Source organism: Papio anubis, chromosome X, assembly GCF_008728515.1.
Source record: "Papio anubis isolate 15944 chromosome X, Panubis1.0, whole genome shotgun sequence".
NCBI lineage: Eukaryota > Metazoa > Chordata > Mammalia > Primates > Cercopithecidae > Papio > Papio anubis.
Window position 1 is genome coordinate 39,043,973 of NC_044996.1, and position 15,658 is coordinate 39,059,630.

General features: G+C 35.2%; 1 protein-coding gene across 2 annotated transcripts in view; it reads right to left on the bottom strand.

Annotated features, from left to right (window-relative positions):
• Positions 1–14,707, bottom strand: part of HTR2C (5-hydroxytryptamine receptor 2C) — a 179,792-nt gene extending 165,085 nt beyond the window's left edge. The window contains exons 1-2 of one of the 2 annotated variants that reach the window (XM_021932553.2): positions 13,888–14,687; positions 9,261–9,574 (exon numbers count right to left, since the gene is read on the bottom strand). In XM_021932553.2, the coding sequence (XP_021788245.1) occupies positions 9,261–9,574; positions 13,888–13,922 (349 nt within the window). In that variant the 5' untranslated portion in view covers positions 13,923–14,687. Of the gene's footprint in view, positions 1–9,260; positions 9,575–13,887 lie in introns of both variants that reach the window. The other variant, XM_021932554.2, reaches the window with a different exon arrangement.
• Between the last annotated feature and the right edge of the window lie 951 nt (positions 14,708–15,658).

The following is a 15,658-nucleotide window of genomic DNA, read 5'->3' on the forward strand; positions in this document are numbered from 1 at the left end:
ACAACATGCCAATCTGCCACAAGGAAAATGGGTGTGATCTGAGCTCCTACACCAATAAGAATGTTTAAAAGTTCAAGTCTTCATGATCACCTAACTTCAGCCTGAAAGTCTGTTATCTGTATAGGAATTGAATGAACTCATATTTATAACCTAGCTTTAATCCGCAAATAACTCTGTGAATGAAATATATTGAAATATCATGTAATGGTAAGGGGCAATTTGAGGTTGCTTTCAGTTTATAATGAAAATAGATTTAGACTAGCAGTGATTTTTTATTTTTTCCTTAAAGATATATGATTATTATCCTTTTGGTTAATTACTACAAATGCTTTTTTTGTTTTGTTGTTGTTGTTGCTTTTGTTTTGAGACAGTGTCTCACTCTGTCACTCAGGTTGTAATGAGATTAATTCCTGCATATCTTTTAGATCCCCACTTACATGTCACTTCCTCTGGGAAGCTTTCTGACACTAAATTGACCATCTTTTTTGATCCTACAATTCTCTTTCATGCTATTTGCCACATTTCAGGGTAATTGTCTGCTTTTGAGCCTCTCTACTGTAAGACTCCCAAGTATTTTGTTTGTTTGTTTGTTTTTTTGAGACAGGGTGTTGCTCTGTCAACCAGGCTGGAGTGCAGTGGTATGACCTCGGCTCACTGCAGCCTCAGCGTAAACCTCCTGGGTTCTGGGCTCAAGCCATCCTCCCACCTCAGCCTCCAAGTAGCTGGGACTACAGGCACACACCACCATGCCCAGCTAATTTCTGTATTTTTTGTAGAGACAGTGTTTTGCCATGCTGCCCAGGCTGGTCTCGAACTCCTAGGCTCAAGAGATCCTCCTGCCTCAGCATTCCAGGGTGTGGGATTGCAGGTGTGAGCCACCACACCCAGCAATTGGCTTTTGTTGTTGTTGTTGTTGTTGTTGTTTTGTTTTGTGTGTGTGGTTTTTTTGACATTTTATTGTATATTTATTTGATAGTTATCTATCTTCCTTGGTAAAGTTTCTGTTCAAATAACTTCTTACTTTTTATTGACCATTTTTCTTATTTTGAGTTTTGAGAGTTCTTTATCTATTCAGGATACAAATCATTTACTGAATATGCTACTGCTGAATATTCTTTATCAATCTGTGGCTTTACTTCATTTGCTCAATCCTGTTGTTCAAAGAGCAAAAGCTTTTAATTTTGATGCAGTCCAATTTACCCATTCTCTTTATGGCTTGTGGTTTTTGACATCATAGGTAAGAGCTCTTGGCCTAACCCAATATCCCTAAAGATTTTCTTCTGTTTTCTTCCAGAAGTTTAGTAGTTTTGCATTTTAAATTTAGCTCTGTATTCCATTTTGAGTTTATTTTTGTATAAGGTATAAAATTTCCTGAATGTGGGTTTCCAACATTTGTTGAAAAGAGTATTCTTTCTCCACTGAAATGCCTTTTAGTAAAAAAAAATTAATTGGTTATATTTGTTCATTTCTGGATCCTCTATTTATATCCATTCATATGTGCACTTTTCTTTCCATCAATACCATTCTTCTTGATTACTGTAGCTCGACAGTAAGTCCTAAATTCCAGTATTATGAGTTCTCCAATTTTGCTGTTTTTCAAAACGGTTTCAGCTATTGTAGTTATTTTGCCTTTCTGCATAAATTTTAGAATCAGCTTTTTGATTAAAAACTCTGCTGAGAGTTTTGGTTGCAATTGTGTTTAATCTATAGATCATTTGGGGGCAAACTGACATCTTAATAATATTGATTCTTCTAATCCATAATCAGGATATATCTCTCCATTTATTTGGGTCTTTAATCTATTTCATCAGTGTTTTGAAGTTTGCAGCATACAGCTCCTTCACATAATCTGGTAGATTTACATTTATAATTTTATTATTTTTATGATACTATAAATGGTACTCTTCAAAATTTTGACTTCCAGTTTCCACCACTTCTACATAGAAACACAATTTATTTGTGCATATGGACCTTGCATCCTAAGAGCTTGCTAAACTCACTTAATAGTTATTCTAGTTATCTATGAATGCACAGCAAATTATCCCCCAAATTAGTAGCTTATAAAAACATTCATTATTTCACAGTTTCTGTGAATCAGGCATTGGGTCACATCATATCTTCTTCTTCAGCATGTTTCATAGGCTGCAATCAAGGTGTCAGTCAGGTTGCAGTCACCTTAAGGCTCATCTGGAGAAAAATCCACTTCTATGTTCGCTCATGTGGTTCATATAATTTGCTGGCTTTTGGATTGAAGGACTTGGACCCACATTGGATGCGTGAGGCTTCTCTCAATTCCTTGCCGGGTGGGCCTCTCTATAGGACAGTTTACAACATGGCAGCTTGCTTAATCAGAACAAGAAAGTGAATGAGCAAGAGAGAGTGCCAGCAAGAGAGAAAGTGCAAGCAAGATGGAAGTCACAGTCTTTTATAACGTAATCTCAGAAGTAGCATCCAATCACTTCTGCTCTATTCTCACACCAAAAGGGACGGGATCATTGTGGCAGGGACCATTGGGGGCCATTTCAGAAGCAGGCTACTGTATTATTTCTAGGAGCTTCTTTGTAGATCCCTTAGGATTTTCTATGTAGACAATTATGTCATCTTCAAACAAAAACAGTTCTGTCCCTTTCTTTCCAACGTGCGTTTCATTAATTTTTCTTATGTTACTACACGGGCTAGGACCTGCAGCATGATGTTGAATAAGAGTGGTGAAAGTGGACATCCTGATCTTATTCTTGAAATTCAGGTGAAATCATTCAGTCTTTCACCATAAAGTACAATGTCTGCTTAAGGATAATTGTAGATCCCCTTTATCAAGTTGAGGAACTTCCCTTCTATTTTGAGTTTTCTGGATGAGTTTTAATCTTTATTTTTTTCTTTTTGAGACAGGGTCTCATTCTGTCACCCAGGCTGAAGTACAGTGGCACAATCACGGCTCACTACAGCCTCAACCTCCTTGGGCTCAGGTGATCCTTCCATCTCAGCCTCTGGATCAGATGGGGTTACAGGCACGTACCACCACGCCTGGTTAATTCCTTTCTTCCTTCCTTCCTTCCTTCCTTCCTTCCTTCCTTCCTTCCTTCCTTCCTTCCTTCCTCTCTCTCTTTTTAAAATTATTTTTAGAGTTGGGGTTTCCCCAGGTTGCCCAGGCTGGTCTCAAATTCCTGTACTCAAGTGATCCTCCCAGCTCAGCCTCCCAACTTGCTGGGATTACAGGCCTGAGCCAGTGAGTCTGGTCGATCGTTTTTATCTTGGAGTTCATTTTCGCCAAATGTCTTTTCTGCATCAACTAATCCAAAACTGAGATGATCATATGGTTATTATATTCTTTAGTCTATTCAGATGATCAATTAATCAACATTAATTGATTTTTGAATGTTGGGCCAGCTATATCAGAATGTATTATCCCTTTTATATACTGCTGAACTAAATTTCTTAATATATCTTGATTATTTTTGCATCTATATTAATGAAGCAATTGATCCCTAATTTTCTTGTTTATAAGGTCTCCAGTTTTACTATCAGGGTAATCCTGGTCTCATAAATGATATAAATGTATTCCTTTTGCTTCTATTTTCTGGGAGAGATTGTATAGAATTCTTATTTTTTTCTTCCTGAAATGTACAGTAGAATCTGCCAGTGAAGCTGTCTAGGCATGGAGATTTTTTAGAAGCATTTACGTTTTTTCTAATTTTTAATTTTTAATTGTTGTAGGTACATAGTATGTATACATTTATAGGGTACCTGAGATGTTTTGATACAGGCATGCAATGCATATTCATCACATCATGAAGAATGAGATATCCATCCCCTCAAGCATTTATCCATTGACTTACAAACAATCCAATTATACTCTTTAAGTTATTTTAAAATGTATAATTTTTTTTATTGACTATAGTCACACTGTTGTGCTATCAAGCACTAAGTCTTATCCATTCTTTCTAACTATATTTTGTACTCATTAACCTTTCCCACTACCATCCATTCCCCCAATACCCTTCCCAGCTTCTGGTAACCACCCTTCTACAGTCTATCTCAATGGGTTCAATTGTTTTGATTTTTAGATTTCCCAAATAAGTGAGAACATGTGATATTTGTCTTTCTGTGTCTGGGTTATTTCACTTAACATAATGACCTCCAGTTCCATTCATGTTGTTGAAAATTACTGAATCTTCTTTTTTGTGGCTAAATAGTACTTATTTTTAGTGCTTACTAATCCCTGGATTTTTTTTTTTTTTTTTTTTTTTTTGAGACGGAGTCTCGCTCTGTCGCCCAGGCGGGAGTGCAGTGGCCGGACCTCAGCTCACTGCAAGCTCCGCCTCCCGGGTTTACGCCATTCTCCTGCCTCAGCCTCCCGAGTAGCTGGGACTACATTAGCTGGGACTACAGGCGCCCGCCACCTCGCCTGGCTAGTTTTTTGTATTTTTTAGTAGAGACGGGGTTTCACCGTGCTAGCCAGGATGGTCTCGATCTCCTGACCTCGTGATCCGCCCGTCTCGGCCTCCCAAAGTGCTGGGATTACAGGCTTGAGCCACCGCGCCCGGCTAATCCCTGGATTGTAAGGGTTACTTTTGTATATGGAGTATACTTGGGTCTTTCTTCATAAGCCTAATTAAAAATCTTTTATGTTTAAGTGATAGCTTCTTCATTCGAGTTTATTATTATTACTTCCTGATATGTTTGATTTCAACTCTGTCATATTAAATCATCATATAATGTTAAGTGTATTTGTATGTTTTCTTTTCTTTTCCTTTTTGAGATGGAGTCTCACTCTGTTGCCCAGGCTGGAGTGCAGTGGCGCAGTCTTGGCTCACTGCAAGCTCCGCCTTCCGGGTTCAGGCAATTCTCCTGCCTCAGCCTCCGGAGTAGCTGGGACCACAGGCGCCCACCACCACGCCTGGCTAATTTTTTAGTAGAGAGGGGGTTTCACTGTGTTAGCCAGGATAGTCTCGATTTCCTGACCTCGTGACCTGCCCGCCTCGGCCTTCCAAAATGCTGGAATTACAGGCGTGAGCCACCGCGCCAAGCCTTATTTTCTTCTATTTCTTCCTGTATTTGACTGGTTTTGGCTCTTCTACTGATTACATTTCCTCTGGTGTTTAAGAAGGTATGTATTTTTGTTCTAGTGGTTAACTTTATATTTATAACATGCTTAATAACCCTAGACTCATGTTTTCTTATCAATTCTATTACTTTCTGATTTGCCAGTTTTTTAAGGTTATAATTTAATTCTTATTCGTTTATGGAAGAATCAATGAAATGATGCTACACTCCTCTTCCCCTTCCTCTTTCTCTTCCTAATTTTTGGTTGCATTGTTTCCAGATTGTTAGAACAGATAAAATGTAATATATATTATATGACATAGTATTTTTCTGCTCTTATAATACCATTTCTTTTATTTTAACTCTAAAGTTAAATATATTAAATGTTTATCATCAGTCTTTTTGAGGAAATTATCCCAGTCATCGCTTTGTTAGATGAATCCCATCCACTATTTTATTTTGCTTTATTTTGTAATTTTATTTTATTCTATTTTATTTTATTTGAGACGGAATCTCCCTCTGTCGCCTAAGCTGGATTGCAGTGGCTCAATCTTGGCTAACTGCAACCTCCACCTCCTGGGTTCAAGCAATTCTCCTGCCTCAGTCTCCCAAGTTGCTGAGATTACCGGCAGGCAGCACTACACCCTGCTTTTTTTTTTTTGTATTTTTAGTAGATACAGGGTCTCTACTAAAGAAACCCAGTAGGCCAGGCTGGTCTCGAACTCTTGACCACAAATGATCTGCCTGCCTCGGTCTCCCAAAGTACTGAGATTAAAGGCATGAGCCACCACACCTGACCTCCACTATTTTATTTTTTAAAAGGGCTTGTGGTACAGAATTCCCTGAATTTTAAAAGACTTAAACTTTTTATAGTCTTAATGGACAACTTGTCTAGATATAGATTCATTTTTCCAAACCTTTTTGTGTACTTAAAAATATTTTTAAATTTATGGCATCTGTTATACAGAGTAAAATTCACCTTTTTAAAACTGTATACTAGAATTTATAGCTCTTCAGATTTTTATGTATATATGTATTTGTATAACCATCACCACAATCAAGATATAGAACAGTTTTATAATACCAAAATAAATGCCTTTTTGAAGTCATCTTCCCACTTTTAGCCATTGAAACTGCTGATCTGTTTCCTGTCTGTATAAATTTGCCTTTCAAAGAATGTCCTATAAATGGTTGTTTTTTGAAAGTATTGTTTCACTATTGCTTTGTTTTGTCATTTTTTTTTTTTTTTTTTTTGACAAGTAAGGCCAGTCTAACGCTCTTGCTCTTGTAAAATTTTCCCTCCTTTTGCTTGGAAACCCTGAGGATTTTTTCTTTATATTGAAAATCCAGTGTCACAGATTTATCTCTGAGTTCATTGTTTCAGGTCAGTTTTCTAGCACTGGGTTGAACCTATCAATATGTAGAGTCAGATTCTCTTTTATTTCTGGAGGACATTCTTGGATTATAGTTTTAAATACTAATTATGTTTTACTATTTGTTCTTTTTCAAGAATTCTCATACATACATTTGATCATTTTTGCTGATATTTCATTTCAACCACTCTCTTTCTGACGTATTTTACTTCTTTCTTTGTCTCATCTTCATTCTCTTTGTTAACCTGTTTTTCTTCTATATTCCTTATTAAGTTTCATATGAATCAATTCTTTGTTGGGTGCTTTTCATGTTCATTCCTGATACGATGTCTTTTTCTTCTGTTTTATTTGTCCTGAATTCAGTTAATTTTGCTTCATGTTGTCCTATTTTTTGACCATTTCTATTCTTAGTTATTAGATTACTACTTCAAGGTACATTTTTAATACCTTAACGTGCTTGTTTGAAGATATTGTTTTGAAGTGTTTTGCTAGCATATTCTTCTGCTTGATCATTCTTTAGTGGAGGGAATGCTCATCAAATGCCTTCTTTCTATTCTCATATTCTGATTTTTTTCTACAGTACCTTGGTATAGATGAAGATTGGTTGCATCTCAGAATTTCTATGAACATGACTGGCAGTTTGTAGGTAGCTTCCAAAATTCCAAGCTCAAGAGCATCCTCTTCTCTTTGTGTATCAAAGTATGGTTTCTTTACTGGAGGGCCTTTGGGGGACAGTGGGAGACAGTAGAGGGAGGGATGATGGGCCCTAATATTTTGGCATTTTCTGTATTGTGAGATGATAAATTTCCCCCTCTTGCTTCTTTTTATTTTCACTGTGCTTTTTTTTTTTTCAAGTCACCTCTTGCTTTCTTTGTTACTTTTTTCCACCTGCAAAGAATTAATTTTCTAATGCTGCTTTCTTGAGTCTTATGCATACTTTTCAGTACCTTATCTAAAGGCTAACCTTCTAGAGAAACTTTTCAGTATTTTCACACTTGGGGTAGACTTACTTGCTTGTGGTGTTGTTGTTGTTGTTGTTGTTGTTTTTGAATGGATTCTTGCTCTGTCGCCAGGATGGAGTGCAGTGGTGTGATCTCGGTTCGCTGCAACCAACCACCGCCTCCCGGGTTCAAGCAATTCTATTGCCTCAGCCTCTGGAGTAGCTGGGATTACAAGCACCCACCACCACGCCTGGCTAATTTTTTTGCATTTTTAGTAGAGACTGTGTTTCACCATGTTGGCCAGGCTGGTTTCAAATTCCTGACCTCAAGTGATCCGTCTGCCTGGGCCTCCCAGAGTGCTAGGATTACAGGCACGAGTAACCACGCCTGGCCACTTGCGGTGAGTTTAGATCAATCTTAGGCTTCCTAATAGCTTTCCTCTAGTTTATTTCATGCTATTTTTCCTAGACTACTCTTCTTCTACACAACAGCATGGGGTAGAAGCCTAATAGATAGTTCAATGTTATTTCCTGTTTGTTTTTCTACTTACAGGTAATTTGAAATTTGAATGTTCCCCACACTTAATGGTGGTATTGTGTAGTTCCATTGTTTTTTATATTGTTCTTTGTTTATTTGGGCAGGGGAATAGATATGTTAAGAGGCTTGGATTTATGCTAATACTATTATTTGGCCACTCACATTTTTTAAAAGGGAGAAGCTGGCAAAACAGACACCACAGAACAAAGTATACCTTCTAAATCACAGTTTCACTTCATTCCAGTAATCTTTTCTTAATTTTGGAGCAATAGAGAAGTAAAATGCCCACTGAGCAGATAAAATACTGGTGCTTTAAGGCTAATGCATCATTGAAACTTGATGAAGAATAAGAAAAGCATATTTCCTGAGAACACTTTATGAAATGCCTATTAAGATAATCTACTATTGTTGCAGGTTTAGAACAGGCTAATTAATTTTTACATTTCATGAGAGATTATTTTCTAGATGCATTTATTTTCTTTTAGGATTCGACAACTAGATACACTTTCAATATTATTTCCTCTAGTTTTATTATACACTCTAGGCAACTGGAAGTCTATTTTACTCCTTTGTGAGATAAGCATATTAGCAATTAAATTCAAACTGGGCTTTCCAACTTCCTAGTAAACATACTTTGTAGAATTGTATATACGATTTGATTGTTCATCATAAATATTAACTGGAAATGAAACCTTAGGTTAAAATGACCAGAATGAAGGGATGGAAGAAAATCAAAAGAAAAATTAAAAACCTCTTTAAAATCAATTGAAACTTTCAATGCCTGAATTTTTAAAGTGATGATATGAACTCGCACTTAAATACTTAGTAATTAATTTTGCTATCTCTTGTCTTTTTGTAATAACAGAAATTATAGACTCCATGAACAAGAAGAATAGCTATTATTGAGTGCCTGTTTTGTGTCAAGCACTTAGTTTGGCAGCTTTAAAAAGGATTTCTTAAAATATATTTATTAAAGAGGATGAGCCTGTTTTTCCTTCTTTGTATCAGAGGTGGTAGTAGGTATGTGTACTGCCCAGAACACAGGGGTTGAAAGATGTTTCTGTTACTGTCCCATTCGGTATACTGTAAGGCAACTAACTGTTCATTCACTGTTTACAAAGACACTAAGCTGGAGAGCATCTATGTATGATTTTAATATATTATAAAATGTCTGTTTTGCTTTTGGAAGACTGTTACTGATTTAAATAAATATGATACATACATCCAACTCCTTCTGTCACACAATTTGCTTTTGTCTTTTTCAAAATGTTACAAGTAAAATAATTAACTTTATGAGTGTTTACTATAATATGACAGCAATTTATAACATTATATGAGATTGAAAAGTGAATAAAATTGTACTCACCATAAAGGATTGCCAGGAGAGACAGGGGCATGACAAGTAGTCCCACTAGCATATCAGCAATGGCTAGGGACATTAAGAAGTAATTGGTGGCATTGTGCAGTTTCTTTTCCATGCTTACTGCCATGATCACAAGTATGTTGCCACCTATTGTCATGATTATTATTACGACGATTGAAAGTGCTGGCCAGTTTTGTACCCCGTCTGGGAATTTGAAGCGTCCACCATCGGAGGTATTGAAAATGTCAGTTACTATAGCTGCTACTGGGCTCACAGAAATATCGCATTGCCAAACCAATAGGCCAATTAGGTGCACACTGAAAATTAAGAAGAAAAAAAAAAACAATCAGGTACATGTTATATTACTTATACACAATGTGTTGCTCATGCAAAACAACTGCTTCTCCAAGGATCATTGTCATCATTATCATCATTGTCATCATCATTATTTGTACTCTCTTAATTAAATCTCAGTATTTCTTCTTTCTCTCCAAAAATCACCAACTTTTATTGAGTGATTATTATGAGTTAGACACTTAGTTTGCTGAAACATGTATGTATAATCTCATCTGATCTTATTAAACAACCTCTTGATGTCAGTTCTAATTTATATCCATCATGTAAATGAGAAGACTGAGTAAAGTTCAGAAAGGGTAAGTAACTTTCAAGCCCAGTCAGTAAGTGGCGGGGCCAGGGTCCATACTCAGGTCCCACTGATTTCAAAGTCTATGTTTTAAACTTTTACTGCGATCTGAAACCACAATATTGCTTGATTTGCTCTAATAGTCTATTCTTTATATTTTAAAAATATTATTTCCTTTAGATATGTTCTGAGACAGCTGATAACAGAATGAAGGGAGATTTCCTTAAAGGATCCATTATCCTAACAAGGAAACTGGAAATTGCATTCTACTGATCCAAGGCTAAGAAGGAATTAAGTTGCCATCAGACCAACTTCAGTCAAGCGCCTGGAAGAGGTACAGTGGGTTTTGACAAGAGTACCCATTCATTTCTTTTTAGAAGTTTTTCTACCTTTTCACATTTGCAAAGTGTCATTATGCTGGTTCAATCGTTTCTTAAAGTTTTGTGCTATAAACTTTCCTTCTACCTGCCACTCTCCGCATTTCCGTCTTGTCTTATATTTTCTGGGTCCTGTTCTTGGCTAGATAATGATTTGTGGTGATGATTAATGCCTATGGATTTGTTACTTTTCAAGCACTGGAACTAAATCTCTTAAGTCATTTAAAATGTACATTTCTCATGATGGTCCTTAGGTAGATTCTACCAGTAGGAATTTCAGGCCAGGTGGCGGGCTATTGCAAGAGATGGATGTGGTTGTCATTTGCACATTCTAAATTAATATCCCCCTATGGTGACATGAGATTTATTCGAGTTATGTGCATAAGTATTCTCTCAAAGTGTAAGCTCCTAAAATATCTAATAAAGCTACACATTTTTTCCTTAATAAAATAGACAACACAGCCAAGCATGTTCAATATTTCCTGCTTAAAACCAAGAAATATTACCTGTGAATGACTGATTTATGTTTATTCCATGTGTAGTAATAGTTATTTAATTAATGTTAATCAGCAACATGAGGATATGTTTCCTATATGTAGTGGTTGTTCCACCTTGATATTGTTTATAGAGGAGAAAATTACCTCTGGTCACACAATATATGCTACATAAATTTCTATGCAAAATAGTTGAAGGATGATTCTTTCTGAAATTAGGGAGATGGAACACATGACATAATATTCAGAGTCTGTGTGTTCTCCATGTTATGTATTTTTATGTCATTATCCCAGTCACTTGTCCTTTGAACTGAAGATAGTATCTCCAGACAGGGATAACATATGTGTGATTTAATGGACTCATTGCTCACTACCATTATCAGAGAAATTGCAATTCTTATCAAATGATGAGAATTAATCAGTAAATTCTTCCAAAAGTATTATTTTCCCAGAACATACAAAATAGGCAAAAATAATACAGGATTCCAAAATCTATCTCATAATTAATCTGTGATTAATATAATAAAAATTATTGAAATAAAGGACCAAATAAATAGAAGCAAATTATTTGTTCTCAGCTTTGATTACTCTGTCACTGTATTGATTGAATGTGGCATGTGGCCAATGTCCTGGCCGCCTGACTTCAGTAATTTTTGACCAGTCACTTAACCTATCACAACATCAACTTCATCTGTACAAGGACGGTGTCTATCACATGGTTGTTGTGAAAATTAAATGGTATATGTCAAACTTAATAATAATACCTGTGTCATAAAAGGCCCTCAGTAAATGCTGGAGGTACCTTCTGTCTGTTTCATAGTTAAACAAAAGTATTTTATGTTTGCTATATCTCAACTCATGTATTTCAAAATTTGCCAGGATAATTTAAGTCTAGATTTTATTTTGAGATGATGTCTATGTATGAAGAACTGGACTCAGAAAAGTAATCTTAAATCCAGTACATTTTCCAGAGTCTTTTCTGGCCTAGCTGATAAAAAACTTGTTCTGCTGGCGTTTTAAAAAACAATGTTCTGTTTTAAATTAGCTGATGATCATCTCAAGTAGTCCCACAAAAATTTATCTCAGATACTAAACTGTGTCTTCGGTTGTTGATTGCAGAATGACAAATACATTTATCCTTAAACCTATAGAATAAGGTCCTAGGGGTGTATGCAGTCTGCTTCAAATTTTCTGAGTAAATTGTGGAAACATCGAAATTCTTTCCCATGTCCCTAAAAATGGTAGAGGAGTACAGGACAAAATTATACATAACAAAAACATACACGAAGAACATTATGTCAAATTATGAATTTTATAATTTGAGTATCTTTGAGTTTGGACTGTTTCAAGTAGTTATCTAGCCTATCTCTACTGGTCAGAATTTTTTTTTTTAATTAAAGAATCTGTGAGAAAAATACTTAATTATTGAAGGAAGGAGTTTTGTCAGATCTAAACATATCTATTGTGAATTACAAAATAAGGTAATGGTGTTAGGATAAATATTGAAAAAGTATCTACTTCGCTTTCCTGGTTTCAATTAAATTCAGTTTAATACATTTTTATTGAGCACTACATATAGACAATATTTTATGATTTTTATTAAAGTTTAATCCTTTATTCTTCAGTTTTGTAATGAAGAATTGGCTGTATTATAATTAAATATAATTTTTAATACTTACATGCTCAGTGAAATTATAAAGTCCTTTTACAAAAGAGGAGTAATTTAAGTCTTGCTCTTCAAGCTTATCCTAATTGTTTTTAAGCTCATAGGAATCTCATAAAATATGTACACAAAAGTCATAATTTATCTCTGAAATGCGTATAATTTACTCATTGCTACTAAAGTTTTAATGAAAATATAATTTTACATTCTTAGTAGATAAGCAAAATGATAATTTAATTTAAAAAGTCCAATATATTTAAAATCTACTGAGTTTTTCTATGACATAGGATAATGGGCATTGTTAGAAGACAGGAATGGTTCCTTGTTTCAATAGAATCTTAAAAAATTGTATATGAATTCTTTAATTAATTTCATAGCAGAATAATTTGGTGCCCTTTACGGCAGCCATACACTTTGGTATATTGGCCAATGGCTATCTACTAGGCTGGCACAGGCTCATGGAGTATGAACACTTGTCCTTTCATTTTCCCATACCCAACTCTTCTTTTCCCTTCTTTATCACTGTCCTTCACTCTTTTCTTTCCCAGTTGTCTGCTCTAGTTCTCTTGGACTCTTCCATACTTGAAACTATCATCACAACAATGACACTCAAGATGGGCCATGGTGATGCACATGCAGAGGATCCAGTGTTGTTGAACTTCATATCTCCACCACACAGTAAACTTTTCCTGGGTGAGGTCTTTTACAAGAATCATAAAGGAGACTACCTAGGAGCTGGGAGATTTGGGGTTTCTCAACTACACCGATCGGAGTTTACATAGCTTTGGATCTTTTTTTTCTATGCCCCGTTCCTCAAAAAGCAGGTTTGGAAGAAACCACTCCAACATTTTATTATGTAAAAGGAAGGTATACCTGGATTAGATCAAATTTAGAATTGCTTTTTATTTGAATCTCCTGTATCTTTACCTACACCCTTTATGTTGTATACTATTGGCTGCAACTGGGTCACTGCATCAAGACTTCTGAGGATGACATTGGTTTTTCCCACCCAGCTACGTCACCAAGCCCTACCCCCTAACTTCTGACCTTTTCTTTTGCTACCTCAACTATTCTTCACAAAACCAGAGGCATTTCATACTCTTAACTATTCAATTCATGCAAGAAAGAAAAGAAAAGAAACTTTTTCCTTTCTAAGTTTTACCTGCGGAAAAAATAACCATGAACATTGAGATTATTTGAATTTAGGGCATTATCACCATATTACTTGTTTAAATACATGAGCTGTAGTGCTTAATTAGAGTCCAAATTATTTTTTCTCATTAATTATTTTTGAATAAGAGACACCCATAATATTAGTCTTTTGGGATGCAAGCCATTTATGCAGATTGAGGCAAATATAGCTGGTCATACAGAAGCATTTTTTTTAACATGTTGAGCAAGCTACCAAGCAAAATTATCTTTTTATTAAAATAATAAGTAGTAACATCCTTACAGGAATGAATGCACCGCGTTCCTCAGGTTCACCATGATTGCTTCAGTCTTAAGCAACCAAAGTTCAAAATTGAGAAGAGGAAATTAACAGGTTAGGTTCATCATATCATCCTTTCTGGGGAGAAAAAAGGGGAAAGAGAAAATCAGTTAAATGTCCAAATAACTTGCATAGTAACCAATTAATAAACTTAAATGCACTTAATGGTGATAAGAAACAGTTATTACTTAATTCAGCAAACAGGTAAGCATGTTATACTATGTAAGTGATAAAATATAGCAAAGAGAGCAGATTTTTAAATTATTTATCATTACAGTTTTTAAAAATTTCCCATATATGTTTTATTTATACATGGCTTATACCATATTTCCCCCTCTTGGAGTACAAATGGCTTCAAATCAATGTTTTGAAAAAAAAATTAATAATATACTCTTCTTAATTTGCAAACCATTGGGAGAAAATATGTGATCCAATAATTAAATAGCATATCTAAAATAAAAAGGTTTCATCTTATAGCAACATGGAAAACCGAAGCAAGTTTTAGACACTCTATAAACTGAACACATTTTATATATTTCTAGTTTTGATTGCTTCAAAGTGAAGAAACCTGCAATTACATAGTTCTCTTTATACTTTTGCATTAACCAACAACATTCTCCAGAGGGCAGCAACAGGTTTATACTAAATAAATGAATTGATTAAATTTACTATATTAAATATAGCAACCACTCTAGTACTGATCAGTTAGTAGCCAACAGATGATATATTACAGAAAGAGCACATGACATAATACTGAAAATTACAAACTAAACATTAGTTGCACTAGGCGATTTAAACAAAAATCTTTAGTTTCTTTTCTGGATTAACAAGTAACAATACATCTTCTAAAGTAGTAGACAGAAAACATGAAAAATCAAACAACTTTTCAAAGAATTTCAGAGTGAATATCTTTTATTTCTGTAGGTTATTTTTTAAAGAGTTATTTGCTGCATCAAACTCAACCAAATATTTACATAGTGGATGATTCATCATTTAGCACTAACTATATTTGGTATGTTAAAGTATTGGCAAAAAGTAAACTGGATGCAAATTTGCTAAGAACCTCTCTCCTACATTTTCGATTTAGGATTTTGTCGACCCACACCAAACATCTAACTGTATTCTTTTCTGATATTACAAAGCCATTTAAGAGTCAGGATCATGACACTGCTAAATTCACATGCACTGGGCTATCAGTGAGAAGAATTTAGGGGTATGTGTGTGAATGTGAGAGAGAGGGGGTGAGAAAGACAGATAATTGAATAGCTTGAGAACATGGAATAACACTGAAAGATCATCTGTTTTGTCTACTTTATAAATATTTAAAATAAATATGATCATGAAAATCTGTCTTGATAAGACTTGATAAGCTTTCTTTAGTGTGCTTCCAGCTCCTTCTAGAAATCTGGAAGTAAAATTTAACGAGAACAAATCACAGCTCCCTATGTTTCCCATCTCATTTAATAGCATGATTCTTGTCACTCAAGACACATATTTAATATTTTCTCCCTTCTTCATCCCTTAGCTCTCATTTGTCAGTTCTATCAGTGCTACCTACACAAAAATCAATCTCAAAATCATCCCCTTACTACAGTAATACATAAAATGTGGCTTTCCAATATCTAGGAACTCAAAATATTCTGACAGAGAGAGAGAGAGAGAAAGAGAGAAAGAGAGAGAGAGAGAGAGATATCACCCTGACCATTAGTCAGGCCAATTCTGTCCCATAAATTTT